Raw genomic sequence first — 23506 nt, forward strand, 5'->3', positions numbered from 1 at the left:
CAGAGATTAAGAATGAATTGTTGCTGAGCAGTGGTAGCCACACCTTTAATCCCAGCACTTGGGAGGCAGAGGCAGGCGGATTTCTGAGTTCGAGGCCAGCCTGGTCTACAGAGTGAGTTCCAGGACAGCCAAGGCTACACAGAGAAACCCTGTTTCGAAAAAACAAAAACAAACAAACAAACAAACAAAAAAAAAAAAGAATTAATTGTTAGTTTAAATACGTGGTAGGTTTCAAGTGCCTATTTAACATCAAAGTAGACACTGGCTGCCAAGTTCTTCCTGCATCCTTCAGTCCCTACCTGTTTCAGGACCCTCCCTACTGGCATAACCCACCCCCACTCTAAACCTTTCCAGCACAAGGGCTGGGCTGCCCTTCCACCAGCGCCCCTTCCTTATATAATCCAACCAAATCCCCTTTGGACCTCCTGGCTGCTGCATTTGGTTCCCTTCTCTCATCTCCCCTTTCCCTCCCTCTTCTCCTCACATGGCACTGCTCATTTTGTCCACTGTGGACTCGTCCAGATGTCTCTGACTGTATGTATAAAAACCTTTCTCCTCTACCATACCTAGGCATAGTCATAATCTCCCCTCCACACCAAACCGGTAAGCAACTTCCATTAGAATCCAGTTTCTTTTTCACAGACATAAAACTACTGTTGTAAAATTTCTGCTTCTATTTGAAAGGCAAAGGACAAAGGATTTGGTCATACAGACATTATACTTCCGGGATCTGCTACTCCGGCTGCTATTACGTGTGAACCGCTAGCCAATTTTCAAAACACAACAAAATGCCTACGTGCTAATTGTGGTGTCCATACGTGTGCCCTATAAGACAGGAGTCCCGCCTTTTCTCCTCTTTCTATTCTCACTAGGAAAAAAGGTGGGAGGGGTGCTGCTCCAACTCGACTCACAAATCTCTAAAGAATTGTGGGTAATGTAGTCCTCTGCCTCCCATTCCCTACCCCCACTCCTCCCGCACCGTAGAAGCTGTGAAAACCCAGTGTGCTTTGCGCTGCACATTAGGCGCGGCCAGCGCGCCTGGCACCGCCCCAGCAGCCTGTTACTCCCCTCGGAAGCAGTCTCGTTGGGAAGTCCGGGTTCCGGTCAGAGTCCAGAAAAATGTGGGTGTTTGGTTATGGGTCCCTCATCTGGAAGGTGGATTTCCCCTACCAGGATAAGCTGGTTGGTTACATCACAAACTACAGCCGGCGCTTCTGGCAAGGTAGCACTGACCACCGCGGGGTCCCCGGCAAGGTAAGGAGCACCGAAAGCTCACCTACCCAGCAGAGCACTGGAACAGGATAAAGCTCTCCTCAACTTTGTTGGCCACCTGCCCTTGCCTCTCTCCAGGACTGGACATCCTTAGGCTGCTTCAGAAACCAGTAATTAGTTTCTAAAGCAGAAGGCACAGGCACACGAGCTCGCCCAAGACTGAAGTGGCCAGCACAACACCCTTATCTTTGCAACCTCTGCCACCCCACAAAATTAATAAAGTTGAATTTTTATGTCACCGCATGGTCAGTGTGTAAATTCGTTGATATGTCTATATTATGCCAGGTTTTTACTGGTCTGAATTTACATGTGCCTGTAAATTTACAATTTATGTTTCCAATGCTTTGGTTTTAAAATGCCTAAGATCACGAACGAACTAGTTTCCAAAGTCATTTCCAATTTTTATGCTCATGGTGATTATTTTGATATGGAGGTATAAACAAAGCCATGTGAGGTTTGCAGTTCATTCTAAGTAATACAGTGAAAATCTCCATTACTTTGAGTGGTTCCTTCTCTGTGGTTCTCTGATCTGTATTCAGTTGGTCATATAAGGCTCACTGGCGGTTCCGAGTGTTAGAAGCAGCTCACTGTTTATCACACCAGCTTTGCCTTGGCTGCAAAACAACTAATCTGTGAAAAAAAATCAATAAATAAAACAAGTATGAAGTAACTAGTAACTTGTTTGGCTAACATCTAATCTTTGGTGTGCTCATTTTGAATGCTATGTGTTCTCTAAAATACTCTTAAAATTAGCCTAGTCTGTTGGTACAAGTTTGTAATCCAAAAGAATATCACAAGTTCAATACCTGCCTGGACCTCAAACTCAGAAATTAAAAAGGAGCTGGGGATATAGCTGAGTAGTAGAGTTCTCACCTAGCACATGTAAGGCCCTGAGTTCAATTCCCAGCACCATTTTAAAAAATACTCTAAAGTATAATATTCTGAAATACTGGAAGCCAGATATCAGAAGAGATTTTAGGAAGGGGAAAGATCACGGTTCTGAAGTAGTTTGTACCTGCTCCAAAGACACAGGTTTTAAATCAGGAAAAGCATCTGAGTTAGAACCACTCTAACTACAGTTTGTCAATTAAGAATTAAGGTAGACTTTCTTGGCCTAGTGGAACCCAGACAGAGGGCAAATGTTTATTTACACCAACAGAAACATCATAACCAAAGAATTACCAAGACTATTATAAAACAATATTTAAGACATTAAAGAATTAAAGCAAATAAAATGCCTTGTAGATATCTATCTATCTAAAACACTAAACTAGGTTTTCATTTTAATGATCAAACATTAAGCAGGCAAGTATGTGGTTATGACTGCATATTTTACTACCTGGGCTCAATCAAAGGGTATGTTTCTTACATAGCACATTAAGATACGTGTGCTGTCAAGCAGACTGCTGGTAAAAAGTTGTCTCATCAATACAATATTTCTTTAAAAGTCCATGGTTTGCTTTCAGGTTTTGTTGGTGGTGGTGGTGGTGCTGTTTGTGTGTATCACTTTAAAAAAAGTAGGGCCAGAGACCCCAGCATAACAGTATATGCCTTTAATGGCAGCACTTGGGAGGCAGAGGCAGGTGGATCTCTGTGAGTTGAGGCCAGAGCTACATAGTCAGACCCTGTCTTTGGGAAAATGGGGTCAATGATTCTTTAAAAGGAAAAGATAACTTTTTAAAATTACATTTTTAATAAATAAGGCCAGTGATGTGGCTCATCAAGTAAAGGACAAACCTGACTCCTTAAGGTATCCTCTGACCTCAACACACAGGCCATGGCGTACGTGTGCACATATAAAGTAAGTAAGGGTAAAAAAAAAGTAATAAGAGATCTATAAAAGTCGATGTTGCTTTGTGCGTCAGCTTAAGAAAGGGAGCTACATCGGCTTATAGGTTTACACCTTTCATTTCAAAACAACAACAACAAAAATATTCATCCTATAAAATTAAAGGAACTAGCACTAAATATTCCAAATACAGTATTCTGTTAAAGAACTAGATAAAACATCATAGCTTGACTTCACAGTTTGATTTACATTTGTCTAAATGTTAACAAATCTGGACAAAAATATAGACGACTATTCAGCAACATGAACGACTCAGATAGTTCTTAGGATATAAACTGTGTTTCTACAAAAATATGTACCCAGTAAGTTAGCGCTAAGAGAAGCAGCTGTACAGATGTAAGGCTTGTTTCATATAGCATATGTAGTAGAGAGAACAGTTTGCTTGAATTTCTTCATTAGACTCCCTAGGTTTCTGTTTGTTTTTAGAGACAGAGTCTCACTATGTATTCCTGGCAGGCACTGAAGTCACTATGTAGACCAAGCTGACCTCAAACTCAGAGATCCAACTTTCTCTGCTCCCCAGAATACAGGGATTAAAGGCCTGTGCCCCCATAACTAGCTTCTAAATTTACTTATGTCACAAAAATGGTTGTTTCTCAAAAAGGAAAGTTTTGACTTAAGAGAATTTTCTCCAAAATTAAAATTGCAAAAAAGGAAGTTTGTTTTATTTTGTTTGCAATAGGGTCTTCTATAGCCCAAGCTGGTTTGAAACTTGTTATATAGCAAACATGACCACGAATTCCTGATTCTCCTCCCTCCACCTCCCAAGTACTCCAGAGTACAAGTGTATATCATCATACCTGGCAAAGGAACCATTTTAATTTGAAAAAAAAAAATCAGGAATACTCACTAAATCCTTAACTTTTCTAGATTAAAAGCATTCCTCATCGTCCAATAAAAACACCAATAATGACTTATTAATAAAACAACTCCCAATCCTATTCAGTTTGAAAGACCTCTTCTTAGCCACATATGCTGATGCATACTTGAAATCACAGAATCCAGGAGGCTGAGGCAAGAGGATTGCCACTTTGGGGCCAGCCTTGGCTATACAGCAAGACACTGTCTTGTCTCAAAAATGAAGAAGGGAAAAGGACAACATGTAGCTCAGCTAATGTTAACCCTACTACCACATAACCTGGGGTGTGAGGAAACCTCACTCCTACATTCAGGATAGAGGTGGTACATCAGAGGTTAGTTCTAAAGCATCCTCACCTACACTGTGAATAGCTGGCAAGCCTGGGCTACACAAAACCCTATCAAAAAAAAAAAAAAAAAAAAAAAAAAAAAACTAAGAACCCTTTCTTCAGTTTCATTGCTCCCTTATTAAAAAAAAAAAAAAAAAAAAAACACTTAGAAACACAAACTGCTTTTCAAAAATGTTCAAAGATGTGACAGTAAGAGTTATATAAGTAAGACTTTTAAGTAAGTCAATATACCTTGATGAGAACGGTGGGAAAGAATGACGTTCCTAGGTTAGCAAAGCACCTTTAGTTTTACTCTATAGAATAGCATAACCTTCAAAGATTTAAAGCCAGAAAGCTACTCTTGGCTCTCACTGGACTAGGAGGAAGCAAAATCAGAAGCAGACAGAAATCCCTAAGGAGACAACCGACTGATAGAAAAGAACCAAGCTGGGGTGAAGCCATGGCTCTGAGGCTCCTGGTGTTCCTGCAGAGCAAGAGTTTAGTTCTCAGCCCTTAACAGTGGGCAGCAAGCACAGTACTAACTGTAACCCCAGCTCCCAGAAGGATCTACTGCCCTCTACTGGCGTGACATGCACATGCCTCCACACAGGCACAATTTTTAAAATAGTTATTTATGGGGGGAGGGGAGTGTACATAAACATAATTTTAATAATCCCAGCACATGGGAGGCAGAGGCAGGTGGATTTCTGAGTTTGAAGCCAGCCTGGTCTACAGAGTGAGTTACAGGACAGCCCGGGCTACACAGAGAAACCCTGTCTAGAAAAAAACAAAACAAACAAAAAAAAAAAAAAGAAGAAAGAAAGAAAGAAAGAAAGAAAGAAAGAAAGAAAGAAAAAAGAAAAAAACCCATAATTTTAAAAGACAAAACTATCAAGAACTGCATCAGCTGAGCAGAAGGGGAAATGAGCTGAAACACAAAACGTATCACCCTCACTGCAGGTATTCTTACTCTGCATTCTATTTCTTCCTCCTTCTATTGTAATCACTACACATCTTACCAATCTGACATTCCCAAAATACTTCTATCACAGCAATCACCTGCTACCCAAGTGCTACAGGTTTTAATTTCTAATTTCTCTCACATTTTAATGGCTTCTTGTGTCCATTGTTCCACTAACTTCAAGTCTGCCTTTGCTTTTCAGCCAAAGGTCCAAGAGAGGCAAATGTCTACTTCTACTACTAACTGCACCTCCACCAACTCCGCCTCTCACTTTACAAACCTGACTCTATGCAATCTCAGTCGTCTTTCTGAATTGTCTCTCTTTCATGGGGGAACCCTTTGCTACAAACAGCAATCTCGGGAGGCTGAGACAAAGTTCACCAGGAATTCAAGGCAAACCTGTCTACATAGTGAGTTCTAGGCCAGCCCAGGTTATATATTGAACACTATCTGAAAAGAACAATTGATTAATTAATTAAAATGCACGTTGGCTACTATAGTCCTGCCAGGTAGTCTGTCTTGTATAGGAACAGTGAACAATTAAGGAAAAAAAAAAAAACCCAATTCAAAGCTAGGCTTGGTGGGCATGCCTATACACCTAGCACTTCAGAGGTAGAAGCAAGAGAAGCAGGAGTTCAAACCAAGCCTTAGCTACATAGCAAGTTTGAGGCCACTCTAGGCTACATGAGACTTTTTCTCAAAAATAGTAAATAGATGACAGATAGATACAATGATCAATCTAGTATTAGCCTCTAAATAAGTCAATGTGACTTATTTATGAGGGTGTAAAAACAGCTACCTTGAAGCATAAATTTTGTATTTATACCCTGTGGCATAAATACAAAAGTAAAGGTACCTTGTAACTACAGGTAAAAATCACTCATTCATTCATACCTGACACCCAAGAGCTTCACTAAGCCCCAGCATGCTATTATAAATATCTGTCACCAGGGTCCAGACCTACAGAATCAGATCTTAGAGGTGTGGCATAGCAATGCTCTAACCCACTCCCTAAGTACAGTGCTTCTTAGACAGATGTAGTAGAGCTTTATTCTATGACAAGTTGCTAATGTTTAGTTATTTAATGAACTTTAATTCAGAAAAAAAAATACTTTTTTCTACCTTTTTCAAAACAGCCTGGAAGAGTTGTGACCCTTGTTGAAGATCCTGGGGTATGATACACTTTTTTTTTTTTTTTAACATAGTTCTAATTAAATAAAATGTTAGCTCCGTGTTTTAATAATCAGTGAAATTTTATTACTCATCACAGAAATTTTGAATTAAACTAAGTCTGGAACTCTCTTCTGTATTAGTTTTGGGGGTTTGTTTACTTGATTGTTTATTCTCTCTATATTATATCCAGACCAGTTTCCCTCCCTCCTTTCTTCCCACATCCTCTTCCCCAATCCCCCTCTGCTCCATTACCCTTCAGAAAAGGACAGGCTTCCCAAGGATATCAACCAAACAGGGCTTATCAGGTTGCAGTAAGACTAGGCACCTTCCCTAGGCAGTTCAAGGCAACCCAGTAGGAGAAAAAGCAGGCAAAAGAGTCAGAGATAGACCTACTGGCACTGTTAGGAGTTGCACAAGAAGACCAAGCTACCCAAATATAACAGATAAAACATGAGTTTGACCTAGGTTTTAGGGTTTGTTTGTTTGTTTGTTTGTTCAGGTTTGGTGGTTTGGGGTTTTCAAGACGGGTTCTGTGTAGTCCTGACTGTCCGGGATTAAAACCATGTACCATCATCACCCACTGCCCAGCTTCTTTTCTATACCAGTGGGAAAGTTACAATCAGAACTCAAAAAGCAATAGAATACAACCAAATTATATGTAATCTTCTTTTTACGACTTTTCTAAGTGAGTTTGGTGACTGAGAGTTTTGTGGTCCTCTTTAATAGTAATGGGAACAGGCTCCATACATCCAGATTATGACTAAGATCAAATAGAATTCTTAAAGCACTCTTGAAATTTGCCTGGAAATAGGTATTTTTTAGTAAAAAAAACAAAAAATTTCTCACTGATTTTATATATAGCACTTGTGATTTTTGAAACCAGTTTCAAGCACTCAAAACTTCATGGACAGTACCCAGTTTCTTTTTTTTTTTTTTTTTCCTTTTCTTAAATTTATTTTTTATTGGATATTTTATTTACATTTCAGATGCCATCTTCTTTTCCCATTTCCCCTCCCTATAAAACTCCTATCCCATCCTCCTGTCTCCTTTTTGCTTTTATACAATTGTTTTTTAATGTTAATCAAAGGCTTTAAAGTTTGGTAATGCTCAATAACAAGATGCTCATACCATCAGAAGTGTAATGTAAAACCAACCTAGATATGTCAACTTTCTTTTTTTTTTATTAGATATTTTATTTACACTTCAGATGGCATCCCCTATCCCCATTCCCCCCCCACCCCCCTTAGGAAACCCATATCCCATGCCCCCTTTTTCTTTTTGCATTTATACATATTTTTTTTAAAAAATGTTAATCATAGGCTTTATAAGTTTGGAATTGTTCAATCAGAGGTGTAACCCACTGACCGACCTAGATATAACAACTATCTTTGACTGGTGGAGATACATGAATATCTGCCTCCCTGTCTCCCCCCTCTTTCTCTCTTTCATCACCTAGCTTCTCCTCTCCTTCTTCTTCTCCTCGTCTTATTCCTTCTCTTCCTCTCAGTACTCCTATCTTAGCTCCTCCTACACATCACCCTTCCTGTTAAAATGAAACTTTTCTCTCAGAATACAATTACAGCAAAATTATGCCAATTTGTACCAGTGAGGTACAGGATAGTCCTAATACCCAGTCCATCCTTTTGTTGACTAACCAGCTCCTCTGTCATCTATTCTAACTAGAACATTTAGTTCTGAACCTGGCTTTAGGATGAATGTCAGCTGACGACCATCCACTCAAATCTTTTCTCTTAAGGTCAATAGCTATATGTTTTCAACCCCATCAGAAATCCAGAATGACTGAGTTAACTATAATTGTGGGAAGCACAAATCGTAGTTCCCAGTTTCTTTAAAGTTGGGAAAAAATTATACAAAAAAAAAAAAAAATCAAGTCTCAGCAGTACTTCCACCTGCCTATACTCAACAAGCTAAGGCAGAAAAATGAAAAGTTCAAGGCCAGCCTTGTTCAAAATGCTAGTCCTTATCTAAAAGTTAAAAAAAAAAAAAAAAAAAAAAGAATCAGGCAACCATTAGTACCATTAATTATAGTTTTGATTACAAAATGCTTCCAACAGTTTATAGTGGGAAGCCATGTAAAAGTACTTTATCCTCAAACCAATGCCTGTAACTCCTAGTGAGCAAATGGCACCTTTCCTCCACAGAATTTAATTATCAGTAAAAACTTGATATTAGTTTAAAAATAAGACCTAGCCGGGCGGTGGTGGCGCACGCCTTTAATCCCAGCACTTGGGAGGCAGAGGCAGGTGGATTTCTGAGTTCAAGGCCAGCCTGGTCTACAGAGTGAGTTCCAGGACAGCCAGGGCTACACAGAGAAAACCTGTCTCAAAAAAAAAAAAACCAAAAAATAAAAAAAATAAGACCTAATATAAACTTTTGATGGAAGGGACTTGCTGTGCTTGGTACAAATCAATTTCTTATTCAAAATAAAGCATTTTGCTTACTTATTAAAAACAGCATTTTAAATGCTGTTTTTTTAATTGTTTAATATCTACCTCTTTGAGGCACATGGAAACAAAACTTCATTGACTTTAGAGACTACAAGATATCTTAGGTCATAAATTATCTTCACCTATTTTGATAGCCTTATAAATACAAAACAGTGTATTCTTTTCACTTTTCAACAGGGCTGTGTATGGGGTGTTGCTTACAAACTACCAGTGGGAAAAGAAGAGGAAGTAAAAACATACCTTGACTTCAGAGAGAAAGGAGGCTACAGAACCACGACAGTCATTTTTTATCCGAAAGATCCCACAACAGAACCATTCAGTGTTTTGCTCTACATTGGGACATGTGACAATCCTAACTATCTTGGACCTGCACCTCTGGAAGATATTGCTGAGCAAATTTTTAATGCAGCTGGTCCAAGTGGAAGAAATACAGAATATCTTTTTGAACTTGCAGATTCTATTAGGAAACTTGTGCCAGAAGATGCAGACGAGCACCTCTTCTCTTTGGAAAAATTAGTAAAGGAACGCTTAGACGGAAAATAGAGCCTGGATTGCACACACAGTCACCAACTCACCCAAAGAGGAAAGAGTTTTACTCTTCAGAAAATAACATCAGTATAGAACAGCAGTATGTTTTAGACATTCTTACTTGAAGATCATACTATTTAATACTGTAATTGGAACATCATCTAAATTTATGATTTATTTGCAAGTGTCCTAAAACATATTCAAGAGATTTTAATAAAGGAAAAGAAAGAGTTCAGGTTGTCTAAGTGATTTCCTATTTATATGACATTTTAACATTTGTTCACTAGAAATACAGGTCTCCCAAGTCCAAGTGGATCAAGGACCTCCACATAAAACCAGATAGGCTGAAACTAATAGAAAAGAAAGTGGGGAAGAGCCTTGAACACATAAGCAAGGGGGAAAATTTCCTGAACAGAACATCAATGGCTTATGCTCTAAGATCAGCAATAGACAAATGGGAACTCATGAAATTGCAAAGCTTCTGTAAGGCAAAGGACACTGTCAATAGGACAAAACGGCAACCAACATATTGGGAAAAGATATTTACCAACCCTACATCTGATAGAGGGCTAATATCCAATATATACAAAGAACTCAAGAAATTAGACTCCAAATAACCCTATTAAAAAAGGGGTATAGAGCTAAACAAAGAATTCTCAACTGAGGAATATTGAATGGCCGTGAAGCACCTGAAGAAATGTTCAATATCCTTAGTCATTAGGGAAATGCAAACCAAAACAACCCTGAGACTCCACCTCACACCAGTCAGAATGGTTAAGATCAAAAACACAGGCGACAGCAGATGTTGGCCAGGATGTGGAGAAAGAGGAACACTTCTCCATTGTTGGTGGGATTGTAAGCTGGTACAACCACTATGGAAATCAGTTTGGTGGTTCCTCAGAAAATTGGACATACTATTACCTGAGAAGCCAGGTATACCACTCCTGGGCATATACCCAAAATATGCTCCAACATATAACAAGGACACCTGCTCCACTATGTTTATAGCAGCCTTATTTATAATAGCCAGAAGTTGGAAAGAACCTAGATGTCCTTCAACAGAGGAATGGATACAAAAAATGTGGTACATTTACACAATAAAGTACTACTCAGCTATTAAAAACAATGAATTAATGAAATTCTTAGGTAAATAGATGGAATTAGAAAATATCATCCTGTGTCAGTTATCCCAATCACAAATGAACAGCCATGGTATGCACTCACTGATAAATGGATATATTAGCTCAAAAGCTCACTCAGAATACCCAAGACAAATTCACAGACCACATGAAGTTCAAGAAGAAAGACCAAAGTGTGGATGCTTCAGTCCTTCTTAGAAGGGGGAACAAAATATTCACAGGAAGAAATACAGAGACAAAATGTGGAGCAGAGACTGAAGGAAAGGCCATCCAGAGACTGTCCCACCTGGGGATCCATCCCATATGCAGTCACCAAACACAGACACTATTGTGGATGCCAAGAAGTGCATCCTGACGGGAGTCTGATATAGCTGTCTCCTGAGAGGCTCTGCCAGAGCCTGACAAATATTGAAGCTGATGCTCGCAGCCAACCATTGGACTGAGCACAGAGTCCCCAATGGAGGAGTCAGAGAAAGGACTGAAGGAGCTGAAGGGGTTTGCAACCTCATAGGAAAAACAACAATATTAACCAACCATACCTCCTCAGAGCTCCCAGTGACTAAACCACCAACCAAGGAGTACACATGGAGGGACCCATGGCTCCAGCCACATATGTAGCCGAGGATGGCCTTGTCTGGCATCAATGGGAAAAGAGGCCCTTGGTTCTGTAAAGGTTCGATGCCCCAGTGTAGGGGAATTCGAGAGCGGAGAGGCAGAAGTGGGTGGGTAGGTGAACACCCTCATAGAAGCAGGAGATGGGGGATGGGATAGGGAGCTTGGGAGGAAGGAGAACCTGGAAAGGTGATAACTTTTGAAATGTAAATAAAGAAAATATCCAATAAAAATAAATTTAAAAAGATTTTAATTAAAATATAAAATTTTTAAAAAAGTAAATAATAAAAAGGCCAATTGGGAAGATACTCTTAAAAAAATAAAAATAAAGAAAACATCCAATTAAAAAAAATACAGGTCTTGATTAACTTCCTGTTTCTATTAGAGTAACCATGGTTTGTTGTAGATAAGTTTAAAATAATGTTATTAGAAATATATGACAAGAGGTAAGGTTCCAGCATTGATTGTTAATTTCCTTGTTATTTGGAATTAAATGACCCTCAAATTTAGGCCAAAAGAAATTAGACTTTCTTAATACTAATTATTCCTTTGGAATTATAATATATTTTCTTCTCCTTTGGGGTAAAAAGGTATTTTATTACAAAGAAAAATTATATATAACTATACATATATCAATTCACTAATGATAATGATATTTATTCTATATCTCATAATGAAACTTTAAAATAAAAGATAGGTTTTCTGGTGGAACTATAATAAAAATTGTGTTTAAAACAGATTTTACCAAAAAAATATGGATGTACATGCTAAGACCAGACCTGTGCTGAGGCAAGGTAGGTAGAGAACACGTGATGTTTGGAGGGTATAAGTAGGACTTCATGGAGTGACAAAGACTTGGCTTGGCTTGCTGGTACAGTTAGCTGCACAATGTCTGTGTGTCTCCCATCTTCGCTGATCTTCCCTTCCTTGAGAGAGGCACAGCCAAGAACTTGGTGTCACCTCCCGGTCCCTCCTACTGTCTCGGTTAGGTTGTGCCACCACTGGCTGCTAATTCCTGTTTGCTATCCCAAATCTGCAAACAGGACTGCTGATATTTCCATGAAGTGTTTGTGAGTGGATCGAGCTACCACTGCCTGCGAACCTGTGAACTGAACCGCCAATTTCCAGACAACACATATGGGAGTTGCTCCAAATAACCTTTCTAAACAGGTCCACTTCCTTCATATCCTTTCTTTTCCACTACCTCTGGTGGGCTACAAGGGAGGTTAAAGCATTTAAGAACCATCATTTAAAATAAGGTTTGAAAGAATTAAAGTTAAGGTATACAGGTTCTTGCTCCACATCCTCACAAGCAAGTGTTGAAATTTTTGTTTAGATCTGTACCCTGTTTTTTAATTGATTTATTTGGTTTCTTGAGTCTATTGATTGTCTAGTTTCTTGAGTTCTTTACATATTTTTGGAAGTCAGCCCTGTCAGCTATGGAGCTAGTGAAAATAATTTCCCATTTGTAGGCTGCTTTATTGCCCTTTTGACAGTGTCCTTTGACTTACCGCTTTTCAGTTTCATGAGGCCCCATTACTGTTACTCTAAGTGCCTGAGATGTGGGTGTTCTGTCCAGGAAGTTGTCTCCTGTGCCAATGAATTCAAGTCTATCCCCCACCTTCTGTTCTATCAGGTTTAGTGTATATGGTTGTATGTCTTTGATAGATTTGAATTTGAGTTTTGTTCAGGGTGGTAGATATGGATCTATTTACCTTCTTCTACATGCAGATATCCAGTTAGACCAGCACCATTTGTTAAAGATGCTTTCTTTTTTTTCCATGGTAGAGTTTTGGCTTCTTTGTCAAAAATCAATTATCTATAAGTGTGTGGATTTTCTTCTGGGTCTTCAATTTGATTCCATTGATAAAGCCCACCTGTCTATTTGTATGCTAATACCATGGGTTTTTCATTACTATTGATCCTTAGTACAGCTTGTCAGGGATGGTGATACCTCCAGAAGTTCTTTTATTGTACAGCATTGTTTTAGTTATCTTGGGTTTAGTCTCCTACTGTTCATGTGTGGAGGTCAATGTGTGATTTAATCTTAGTGTTTCTTTTACAAATGTGAGTGTCCTTTTGTTTGGGGCATAGATATTTTGAATTTGAGTCATCGATATTGGTGGATTATTCCTTTGATCAGTATGAAGTGTATCCTTCCCCATCTCTTTTGATTAATTTTGGTTGAAAGTATATTTTATTAGATGTCAGAGTGGCTACTCCAGCTTGCTTCTTGGGACCTTTTGCTTGAAAAAACCTTTCTCCTGCACTTTACTCTGAGGTAGTGTCTATGTCTGATGTTAAGTTATGAGTTATGTTGAGTTATGTTTCTTGTATGCACCAGGATGGTGGATCCTGTTTTCTCATCCATTTGTTTTGTTTTTGTTTTCGTTGTTGTTGGTTTTTTTTTTTTTTTTTTTTTGACAGGGTTTCTCTGTCCTGGAACTCACTCACTGTAGACTAGGCTGGCTTCAAACTCAGAAATCCACCTGCTTCTCCCTCCCAAGTGCTGGGATTAAAGGCGTGCGCCACCACTGCCTTTAATCTCATACATTTCTATAGTCTGTAGATTTTTACTGGGAAATTGAGTCCATTGATATTGAGTGATATTAAAGACCAATGACTGTTAATTCCTGTTATTTTGATGGTGGTGGTGGTAGTGTGTGTAGGGAGGGAGTGCATACAGGTATGTGCACACTTCCCTTCTTTTGGTTTTGCTGGTGTGAAATTATTTATTTCCTGTGGGTTTTTTTTTGGGGGGGGGGGTGTAGTTAACCTCCTTAGGTTAGAGTTTCCTTCCAGTATCTTCTGTAGGGCTGGATTTGTGGTTAGATATTGTTTAAATTTGGTTTTGTCGTGGAATACTTGTTTTCTCTATCTATGGTGACTGAAAGTATATAGCTAAGTATAGTAGTGTGGGCTGACATCTGTGGTCACTTAGAGACCGTAAAACATCTGTCCAGGCTCTTTGGGCTTTAGAGTCTCTGTTGAAAAGTTGGATATAATTCTAATAACTCTGCCTTTATATGTTACTTGGCCTGTTTCCCTTGCAGCTTTTAATATCTTTTCTTTGTTCTGTACATTTAGTATTTTGATTATTATATAACAGAAGAATTTTCTTTTTTTGGTCCAATCTATTTGGTGTTTTATTAACTTCTTGTACATTTATAGCCATCTATTTAGGTTAGGGAAGTTTTCTTCCAAAAAGCTTCTACCCATTTACTGCTAAATGAATTAAAACCAAGAAAAAGCTTTCTCCTCTCTAGTAAGACTAAGCCTTAAGCCTGCCTTGCTGTTAAGAAAAAGACCTGTTCTGTCCCATGGCTAGGAGAAGCCTGCCTGCTCTTCCTGTTCTCTCTGCAGCTTCTTCTTTGTCCCTCTTTCTTTCTGCATTCTGTTGTATTGCTCTCTTAATGTCTAAGTTCCCTTTTAATTTTCTAAGTTATTCTACTCTGTTGTCTTTCTTCCTCCTAATCTTGCTCTTTACTCGGCTCTGATGTAATACTAATGCCATGCAATGTAATCATTCTTGGATTTGTTTGTTTTTGTACCTTTCTTAGGGGAGTAGATCACATGTTTTTTTCAAGTATTCTTTTTTTTTTTTCACTAAAATTTCAAACATAAATTTAAATCATAAATTGAATAAGAAGTTTACAACAGATGTTTACACATGTTTTACAGTAAGAGAAATTATCTGGCTAAGCATTAATTTTCTTTAATCCCAGCTCTTGGGAGGCAGAGGCAGGCGGATTTCTGAGTTCAAGGCCAGCCTGGTCTACAGAGTGAGTTCCAGGACAGCCAAGGCTATACAGAGAAACCCTGTCTCAAAAAACAAAAACAAAACAAAACAAAACAAAACAAAAAATCATTAATTTTCTGACACTGGCTCCACATAATATCTGTGACTAAGTTATTATCAAAGTTTTGTATAGATAAGACCAGTCAGTATGCTATCTCCTGTCCTTGCACCTACAATAAATCATTAGTTCCCTTTTATGATCTTTGGTTAATTGTTTTTACAACCTTTGAAATGAAAAATTCCCTAAAGAAAGAAATGGCCATAAATGTATGAGAAACCTACAGAACACCAAATAGATTAGAACAGAAAAGAAAATCTTCCCATCACATAATAATCAAAGCACTAAATGTACAGAACAAAGGAAGAATATTAAAAGCTGTAAGGGAAAAAGGCCAAGTAACATATAAAGGCAGCTGTATCAGAATTACACCTGACTTCTCAATAAAGACTCTAAAAGCCAAAAGATCCTGGACATATGTCAGCTAGACCCTTAGAGACCACAGATGCCAGCCCAGGCTACTGTGGAGAGATTTTGGGGCTGCTTGTCAGGAATCTGACATGAGCCAAGGGCGAGGAAATAGGCTTCAGGCAGAAATGTGACATTGGGCCATGACAAGGAAGTAAGTTCAGGCAGGAATCTAACTTTAGGCTAAAGCAGAGAAGTAATTTCAGTCAGGAATCTAAATTCTAGGCTAGAACAAGGAAATAGGCTTCAGACATGAAAATAACCTTGGGCTAGGACAGGGAAGTAGGCTCATCCTGATAAGCCCTTAGAAACAGTGATCACAGGAGTAATCACAGGACGTGTTTATTGCCTTGCTTGTTCCTTGACTATTTGAATTTATTGTATTACTAGTTCCTCAACCTAAAACTGACCTAAATACTTACATGTAATTAAAATGGTATAAAAGCAAATTGGGAAAAAATAAGCCACCTTCAGTCCCAGAATTGGCTGGGGTCATGCTACAATGTTGTCTAATTGTCTTTTTTCTTTTTAATCCTCACTCCTGCACTGGAGAACCTGTTGACTGACTGAGCTGACCTGGTCAGCCTACTATACTCAGCAAGACTTTCAATCACCACAGATGGAGAAACCACACCTCCCAATAGTGCCACTCCCTGAGCCAAGCATATATAAACCATCACAAAAAGAAAATACCACCTTCTCAGTACCCCATGGAATCTTCTCCAAAACTGACCATATAATTGGAAACAAAGCAAGCCTCAACATACAAGAAGGTTGAAATAATCCCTTGCATTCTACCAGATCATCATGGACTTCAATAACAACAGAAACACAGAAAGCCCACATAGTCTTGGAAATAGAACAGTTCTCTACCCAATGATAACTTGGTCTAGGAAGAAGTAGGGAAAGAAGTGAAAGTCCTTCTAGAATTCAATGAAAATGAAGGCGCATCATACCCAAACTTACAGTACACAATGAAAGCACTGTTAAGAAGAAAATCCATAGCACTGGGTGCCTTCCTAAAGAAATTGGAGAGATCCTATACTAGCAACTTAACAGCATACCTGAAAGTTCTTTTAAAAAAAAAATGAAGGCAGGAAATAGCCAAACTCAGGACTGAAATCAACCAAATGGAAACAAAGAGAACAATACAGAAAAATCAGCAAAATCAAGAGCTGGGCCTTTGAGAAAATCAACAAGATAGATAAATCCTTAGCATAGCAAACCTAACTAAAAAGTACATAGACAGAATCCAAATTAACAAAATAAGAAATGGAAAAAAAAGGGAGAGATAACAACAGAAACTGAGGAAATTAAAAAAAAATCATCAGATCTTATTACAAAGGGCTATACTCGACAAAACTGGATGATTTTATACACAGATACCACGTACCAAAGTAAAATCAAGATCAGGTAAGCATTCCCATAACTGCTAAGGAAATTGAGGCAGTAAATAAAAACCTCCCATCCAAAGAAAGCCCAGGGCCTGATGGTTTTAGTGCTAATACCAAAACTCCTCAACTATTCCACAAAATTGAATCAGAAGGAACACTTGCTAATTCATTCTATGAAGCCACAGTTACAATGATACCTAAACCACACAAACACCCAAAAAGGAAGGAGAACTTCAGATCAATTTCACTTATGAACATCAATTCAAAAATACTCAGTAAAAATTTTTACAAACCGAATTCAAGAACACATTAAAAACATCATTCACCATGATCTAGTAGGCATCATCCCAGGGATACAGGGATGATTCAGTATATGAAAATCCATCAATGTATTTTAATATATATACAAACTCAAACAAAAAAGTCATATGACTATCTCATTATATGCTGAAAAGGCCTTTGACAAAATCTTACACCCCTTCATATTAAAGTCTTGGAGAGATCAGGAATTCATGGCACATACCTAAACATAATAAAAGCAACATACACCAAACCAACAGCCAACATCAAATTAAGTGGAAACTTGAAGCAATCCCACTAAAATGAGGGACAAGACAAGGCTGCACACTCTGACCTCATCCAAAATAGTGCTTGAAGTTCTGCCTAGAGCAGTAAAATGACTAAAGCAGATCAAAGGGACATAAATTAGAAAGGAAGACGTCAGGGCATCACTATTGCAGATATGATAGATACCTAAGCAACCCCAAAAATTCTATCAGAGAACTCCTACAGCTGAGTAACAACTTCAGCAATGTGGCTGGATATAAAAGTAACTCAAATCAGTAGCCTTTCTTTACACAAATGACAAAGAAATTAGAGAAATGACACCATTCACAATAGCCACAAATAATATAAAATATCTTAGTGAACCTCTAACCAAGCAAGTAAAAAAGCTGTATGACAAGAACTTTAAGTTTCTCCAGAAAGAAATAAAAAAAGACGTCAAAAGATGGAAAGATCTCCCATGTTCATGAATCAGTAGGTGTAACATTGTGAAAATGCATGTCTTACCAAAAGCAATCAACAGTCAATGCAACTCACAACAAAATTCTACACAGACATGGAAAAGAGTAATTCTCAACTTCATATGGAAAAACAAAAAACCAAGATAGCCAAAACAATTTTGAACAATAAAAACCTTCTGAGGGAATCACCATCCTGACCTCACGGTGTATACAGAGTAACAGTAATAAAAATCGCATAATATTCATACAGAGACAAATAGTACAATCAATGGAATAGAATCAAAGACCCAGAAATAAAACCACACAACTACAGACATTTGATCTTTAACAAAGAACCCAAAACCATACAGTGGAAAAAAGAAAGCATCTTCAACAAATGGTGTTCGTCTAACTGATGGTCTGCATGTAGAAGAATGCAAATTGATCCATACTTATCACCTTGTACAAAGCTCAAGTCCAAATGGATCCAGAACCTCAACATAAAACCAGATACACTGAATTTAACAGAAGGGAAAGTGGGAAAGAGCCTCAAATACTTAGGTACAGGGGAAAATTTCCTGAACAGAACACCGGTGTCTCAGGCTTTAAAATCAACAATTGAGAAATGGAACCTCTTGAAACTGAAAAGCAAAGGACATAATCAATAGGGCAAAACGGTACCCCACAGATTGGGAAAAGATCTTCACTAGCCCTACATCTGATAGAAGGCTAATATCCAAAATATATAAAGAACTCAATGTGGAGAGCTTTTGGGGCTGCTTGACAGGAATTTGGCATTGGCCAAGGACAAGGAAATGGGCTTTAGGCGGGAATCTGACATTGGGCCTTGACAAGGAAGTAAGTTCAGGCAGGAGTTTAATTTTAGGCTAAAACAGAGAAGTAATTTCAGTCAGGAATCTAAGTCTTAGGCTAGAACAAAAGAAGTAGGCCTCAGGCATGAACATGACTGTGGGCTAGGACTTGGAAGTAGGCGCAGATATTTTTGTCATCCTGATGAGCCCTTATAATCAGTGGACTTTGTTTATTGCCTTGTTTATTCCTTGACTATTTGCATCTATTGTATTGCTGGTTCCTCAACCTAGAACTGACCTAAATACTTGCATGTAATTAAAATGGTTTAAAAGAAAATTGGGAAAAAATAAACCAGCCTTTAGCCTCAGAACTGGCTGGGGTCATGCTGCAATATTGTCTCTTTTCTTTTAATCCTTACTCCTGCACTGGAGAACCTGTTGACTGAGCAGGCTTGGTCAACTCAAGAAGTTAGACTCCAAAATACTGAACAACCCAATTTAAAATGGGGTACAGAGTTAAACCAAGAATTCTCAACAGAGGAATCTCAAATGGCTGAGAAGCACTTAAAGAAATGTTCAAAGTCCTTAGTCATCAGGCAAATGCAATTCAAAATGACTTCTTTATGAGAAATTTAAAATTTACTCTCGGCAAACTCTGGAAATTCATGTCTATAATCCCAGCACTGACCCACCTCTTGATCTTTATCTAATCAATTTTATAACAGCCTTATTACCTACAACACCACCTCCCAACAGGCTGTTAGATGAGTAGTGTACAACTTGCGGTCACTGGACTCATTGGGAGCTGCTTCATTACAGCTAATTCCCTTTACAGAGAAATGAAACCTGCAAAACAAATGGGATTTTATCTAGACCCAGGAAACAGAAAGTCAAATGAAATTTTAGGTTATTTGTTCTTATACCATTCTGGTGAGAAGTCTAGAAAAGACAAAGTAATACGACTTTTGGGGGGGGGTTCCCAAAATAATTCCTAGGCTACAACATGGAGTAAATACAGACTCAGGACAATCCTGTACATATTTATATCCAACATCCTCTTCAGCCATATGTTTTGAATGACAGGTGTATGTCCCCACAGGCCTTCATTGCTTAGTATTTTGTCCCAGCTAGTAGCTCTTTAGGGGTTGGGGGGGTAGTGAGAAGAAACACAGCTGGCAAGCAGTAGAGATGGTAACCGGGGTGGCCACTGAGGGCAACAGTCCAGATGTACTTTCCTCGAGAGCCCCTAATTCTTGATCCCCAGCCATATGACCAAGCTGCATATCAAGCTGCAGCTGCTGGCTGAGGAGAGAACTGCCTCAATTGCCATGATTTCCCTGCCAAGATGGATGCTACTTCCTGAACTAGGAACCAAAATAAATGCTTCCTTTTTGAGCTGCTTCTGTTAGGTATTAGATCACAGCAGTGAGGGAAGCAAATGACAGAGAAGGACTAATATGATATGACGACACCAATGCAAGGTAAAATGACATGTCATTACAGATAGAATATGGCCTTTAAAACATAGGAAGGACTCACTTCCTACCAAATTCTTGGAGTGATAAGGTTATCCATACATTCCTGAAGATTTTCTCACTCAGTAAGTGAGAAACATGTGTCTTATTTAAAAGTCTAGACTAGTTGTTCTTAACCACAGCCTTTTTTTTTTTTTTTTTTTTTTTTTTTTTTTTTTTTTTTTTGGTCTGCAGAGGACATTTGAAAATGTCTGGTTACTTTTGAGTGTCACAAACTGTGGTATAAAAAAGTCAGCAATTGTTACTGGCATCTGGTAAACCCAAGGTGAGGAAAGCAAACATACAGAACACACTATAGCACTCCACACAAAGTATAGCTCCAGTCAAACTACCAATAGTATCAAGGTTGAGAATACCTTTCCTAACCTTTCCAAAACACAAGAGCATATTGCTTTCATTAATATCACTTTGCAAGTTCTTGATTTCTATCCAATCCAGTCATGTCTTAGCTGGGGTTTCTGTTAATGTGATAAAGCACCATGACCAAAAGCAACTTTGGAAGGAAAGAATTTATTTTAGCTCACAGCTTTTAAGTCTATCACTGAGAGAAGCCAGGGCAGAAATTGGAGCAGAAATCATAGAGGCAGGAAGTCAAGGCAGAAATCTGAAGGCAGAATCGGAACAGACATAGCAGAAGTGACTGGTTTGCTCCTCATCACTAGCTCATCCTGTTTTATTACGACACCTGGGACAGTAAGATGGGCTCTCTCACATCAATCTTCAATCAGGGAAATGCACCAAGGGCTTGTCCTCAGGCCAGCCTGGTGGGACATTTCCTCAATTGAGGTTCCTTCTTCTAAAAGGTGTCTAACTTGTGTCAAGTAGATATAAAACTAGCCAGCATAAGTCAGCTCCATCTTTACCTGTAATCCCATCCTGTGCTGTTACATATGGTCACTTACCATCTTACACAGCCTCTTAACATTGTCTCACTCCAAGGTTCAAAAAGTGGTCCTTCCTGTGACATGCGCCTATAACCCCCACACACATACATATATACAATAATACAATTTTAGAACAGAAATTGTTGTTATTGTATGCATATAAATAAAAAGTATGTCTGATTAAACCTCTCTATTTCTGTGCTACCAGCTTTTGTAAATAGATTTCTCAAACCTCTGCTTCCTTTACATGACATTTTCCCTGTGTTTCTAAGTTCAAATTTCACCCTTCTTAAAAAGATTTAATCATTGGATTAAGGCCCACTCTAATTCATTTTGACCTCATCTTAAGTTGAATTTACAGCTATAAATATTTTATTTCCAAGTAGTTTATATTTGGGTTCTGAAGATTAGGAACTGTTTACATACTAGCAATATGTACATATTCAACACACAACAGCCCCCAAATCACTTTTCCATACAGCAACCATAATGGTATTCCTAAGTGGAAGTCAGGCCTTGCCACTGTCCTGCATACAAGTGACCTCTCCCAGCCTCTCCAACGTACACCAGCTATATTGGCCTCTTTGTCCTTCAAACAAGCTGTCTTAGTTGTAGTTTCATTACTGTGAAGAGACACCGTGACCAAAGCAACTCTTTTTTTTTTTTTTTTTTTTTTTTTTTTTGGTTTTTAGAGACAGGGTTTCTCTGTGTAGCCCTGGCTGTGCTGGAGCTCACTCTGTAGACCAGGCTGGCCTCGAACTCAGAAATCCGCCTGCCTCTGCCTCCCAAGTGCCGGCTGTACATCTTAATCTGAAAGCAGCCAGGAACTTCCTTCCACAGGCAGCCAGGAGGAGGCTCTCTGTTCCACACTGGGTGGAGCTTAAACAATAGGAGGCCTCTAAGCCCTCCTCCACAGAGCCTCACTTTCCAGCAAGGCCACACCTCCTAAGTGCCACTTCCCATGGGCCAGGCATATGTAAACCACCAGGCAGGCCAACCTCATTCCTGCCTCAGGCTTCTGCCTGGACATTTCTATGTAATTCTCCTCTTTTAACTATTCAAGGCAAATCATAAGTGCCACTTCCTCCCAGGCACCTACCTGCTTAGGTAGAGTTTACCCGCTTAGGTACGAGACCACTTACCAAACACCAAACACACCAGTGGCATTCTCCTTCACGTAAACCTAGTTTCTCTGCAGCATTTAGAAATTATTTTACTTCTATTTCTTCCTTACTTGAACCTGCTCCATTGACAGCATATTCTATCACTATAATCTCAGTCTGAAGCAGGGACAACTATTTAACACCTTAAACACCAATTATTCAATTACTCCTCTAAGTTTTCTTCTTCTGGCCATTCAAACATTTAATCCATTTGGTCATCTCTATTTGCTTTGTAGGCTTGAAAAACAGACATACCCTCAAATGATTCCAATGCAAAGTCTACCACTTCAAAGAGTTCTGACCTTCCCAGCTGTGAGAGGCTCAGGGTTACAAATTCAAGGACAAGGAACTAGAAAGATGACTCAGAGGTTAAAAGAACTGGTCTTCCAGAGGACCCAAGTTTGATTCCCAGATATGAAGGGTAACAATCACCTGAAACTCCAATTCCAAAGGATCCAATACCCTCGTCTGTCCTCTACAGACACTGCACCCATGTGGTACACAGACACACATGGAGGCAAAATATCCATATACATAAATAAAATAAAGACTCTTAATGCAAGGTCAGCCAAGCTACACATAGAATTTCAGACCAAATAAATGCTGACCTATTTTTAAAAAGCTCAGACCCTTCTTTGACACTTAAGCAACATTCTATGAACCAACTCTCTCTTCCTCCATATTCCCAATCTGCTGCTGCTCATTCTGCCTCACCTTGTCCTCTGACCACACCAGAAAGCACTAATGGACCATCTGAAGATTGAACACACACTCCCTACTGCCTAAGGAAATCCTATAAACCCTTTAAGTTCCAGGTCTAGTGTCACCTCCCCTGGACACCTTTTCTGTCCAAGTTTGGAATTCTTCAGTTCCTTCTTTTTATCTTCATTCCAACATCCATTTACTATAAAATTTACAGAACCTGACTCATAAGGATTAGGCTTCTTAATGCAGTAGAAGTATTTATATTATGATTAACAGAAACTAAGTAATAAGTGTTAAGTATTATTTTATCTAGTTAGAATTTTTATGATTGTATTATTATTATTATTATTATTATTATTATGTTTTATGTTGTGCATCTCTGTGCATGTGTCAGATCTCAAGCTGGAGTTACAGATGGTTGGAGCCTGTCTCCATGTGAGTGCTGGGACCCTAACCGCCAGTCCCTAACCGCCAGTCCTCTAGAAGAGCCACCAGTGCTCTTAGTAACTGAACCATTTCTCTAGCCCCTAGTTCATACCCATTCATTTGTATACT

At 38.8% G+C, this 23506-nt stretch overlaps 2 protein-coding genes across 5 annotated transcripts in view; one reads left to right on the plus strand and one right to left on the minus strand.

The window, feature by feature from the left end:
• Asb3 (ankyrin repeat and SOCS box containing 3) overlaps nucleotides 1-23506 on the minus strand; it is a 96381-nt gene that overhangs the window by 71322 nt on the left and 1553 nt on the right. The window lies entirely within an intron of this gene.
• Chac2 (ChaC glutathione specific gamma-glutamylcyclotransferase 2) lies at nucleotides 1032-9673 on the plus strand. 2 transcript variants are annotated; one of them, XM_034509268.2, is made up of 3 exons: nucleotides 1035-1254; nucleotides 6406-6441; nucleotides 9088-9673. In XM_034509268.2, the coding sequence occupies exons 1-3, from the start codon at nucleotides 1120-1122 to the stop codon at nucleotides 9451-9453; spliced, it is 537 nt and encodes a 178-aa protein (XP_034365159.1). In that variant the 5' UTR covers nucleotides 1035-1119; the 3' UTR covers nucleotides 9454-9673. The 2 variants fall into 2 exon arrangements, with proteins under 2 accessions (XP_034365160.1, XP_034365159.1); XM_034509269.2 differs by lacking the exon at nucleotides 6406-6441 and having other exon boundaries at nucleotides 1032-1254.

Source organism: Arvicanthis niloticus, chromosome 7 (assembly GCF_011762505.2).
Source record: "Arvicanthis niloticus isolate mArvNil1 chromosome 7, mArvNil1.pat.X, whole genome shotgun sequence".
Taxonomy (NCBI): domain Eukaryota; kingdom Metazoa; phylum Chordata; class Mammalia; order Rodentia; family Muridae; genus Arvicanthis; species Arvicanthis niloticus.

Excerpts from the sequence above, each read along its gene's own strand:
- Chac2 (XM_034509268.2), top strand. The coding sequence starts at position 1,120 with ATGTGGGTGTTTGGTTATGGGTCCCTCATCTGGAAGGTGGATTTCCCC. Across the intron at positions 1,255-6,405 it reads ACCGCGGGGTCCCCGGCAAG|CCTGGAAGAGTTGTGACCCT; the intron begins GTAAGGAGCACC and ends TTTTCAAAACAG. Across the intron at positions 6,442-9,087 it reads CCCTTGTTGAAGATCCTGGG|GGCTGTGTATGGGGTGTTGC; the intron begins GTATGATACACT and ends ACTTTTCAACAG.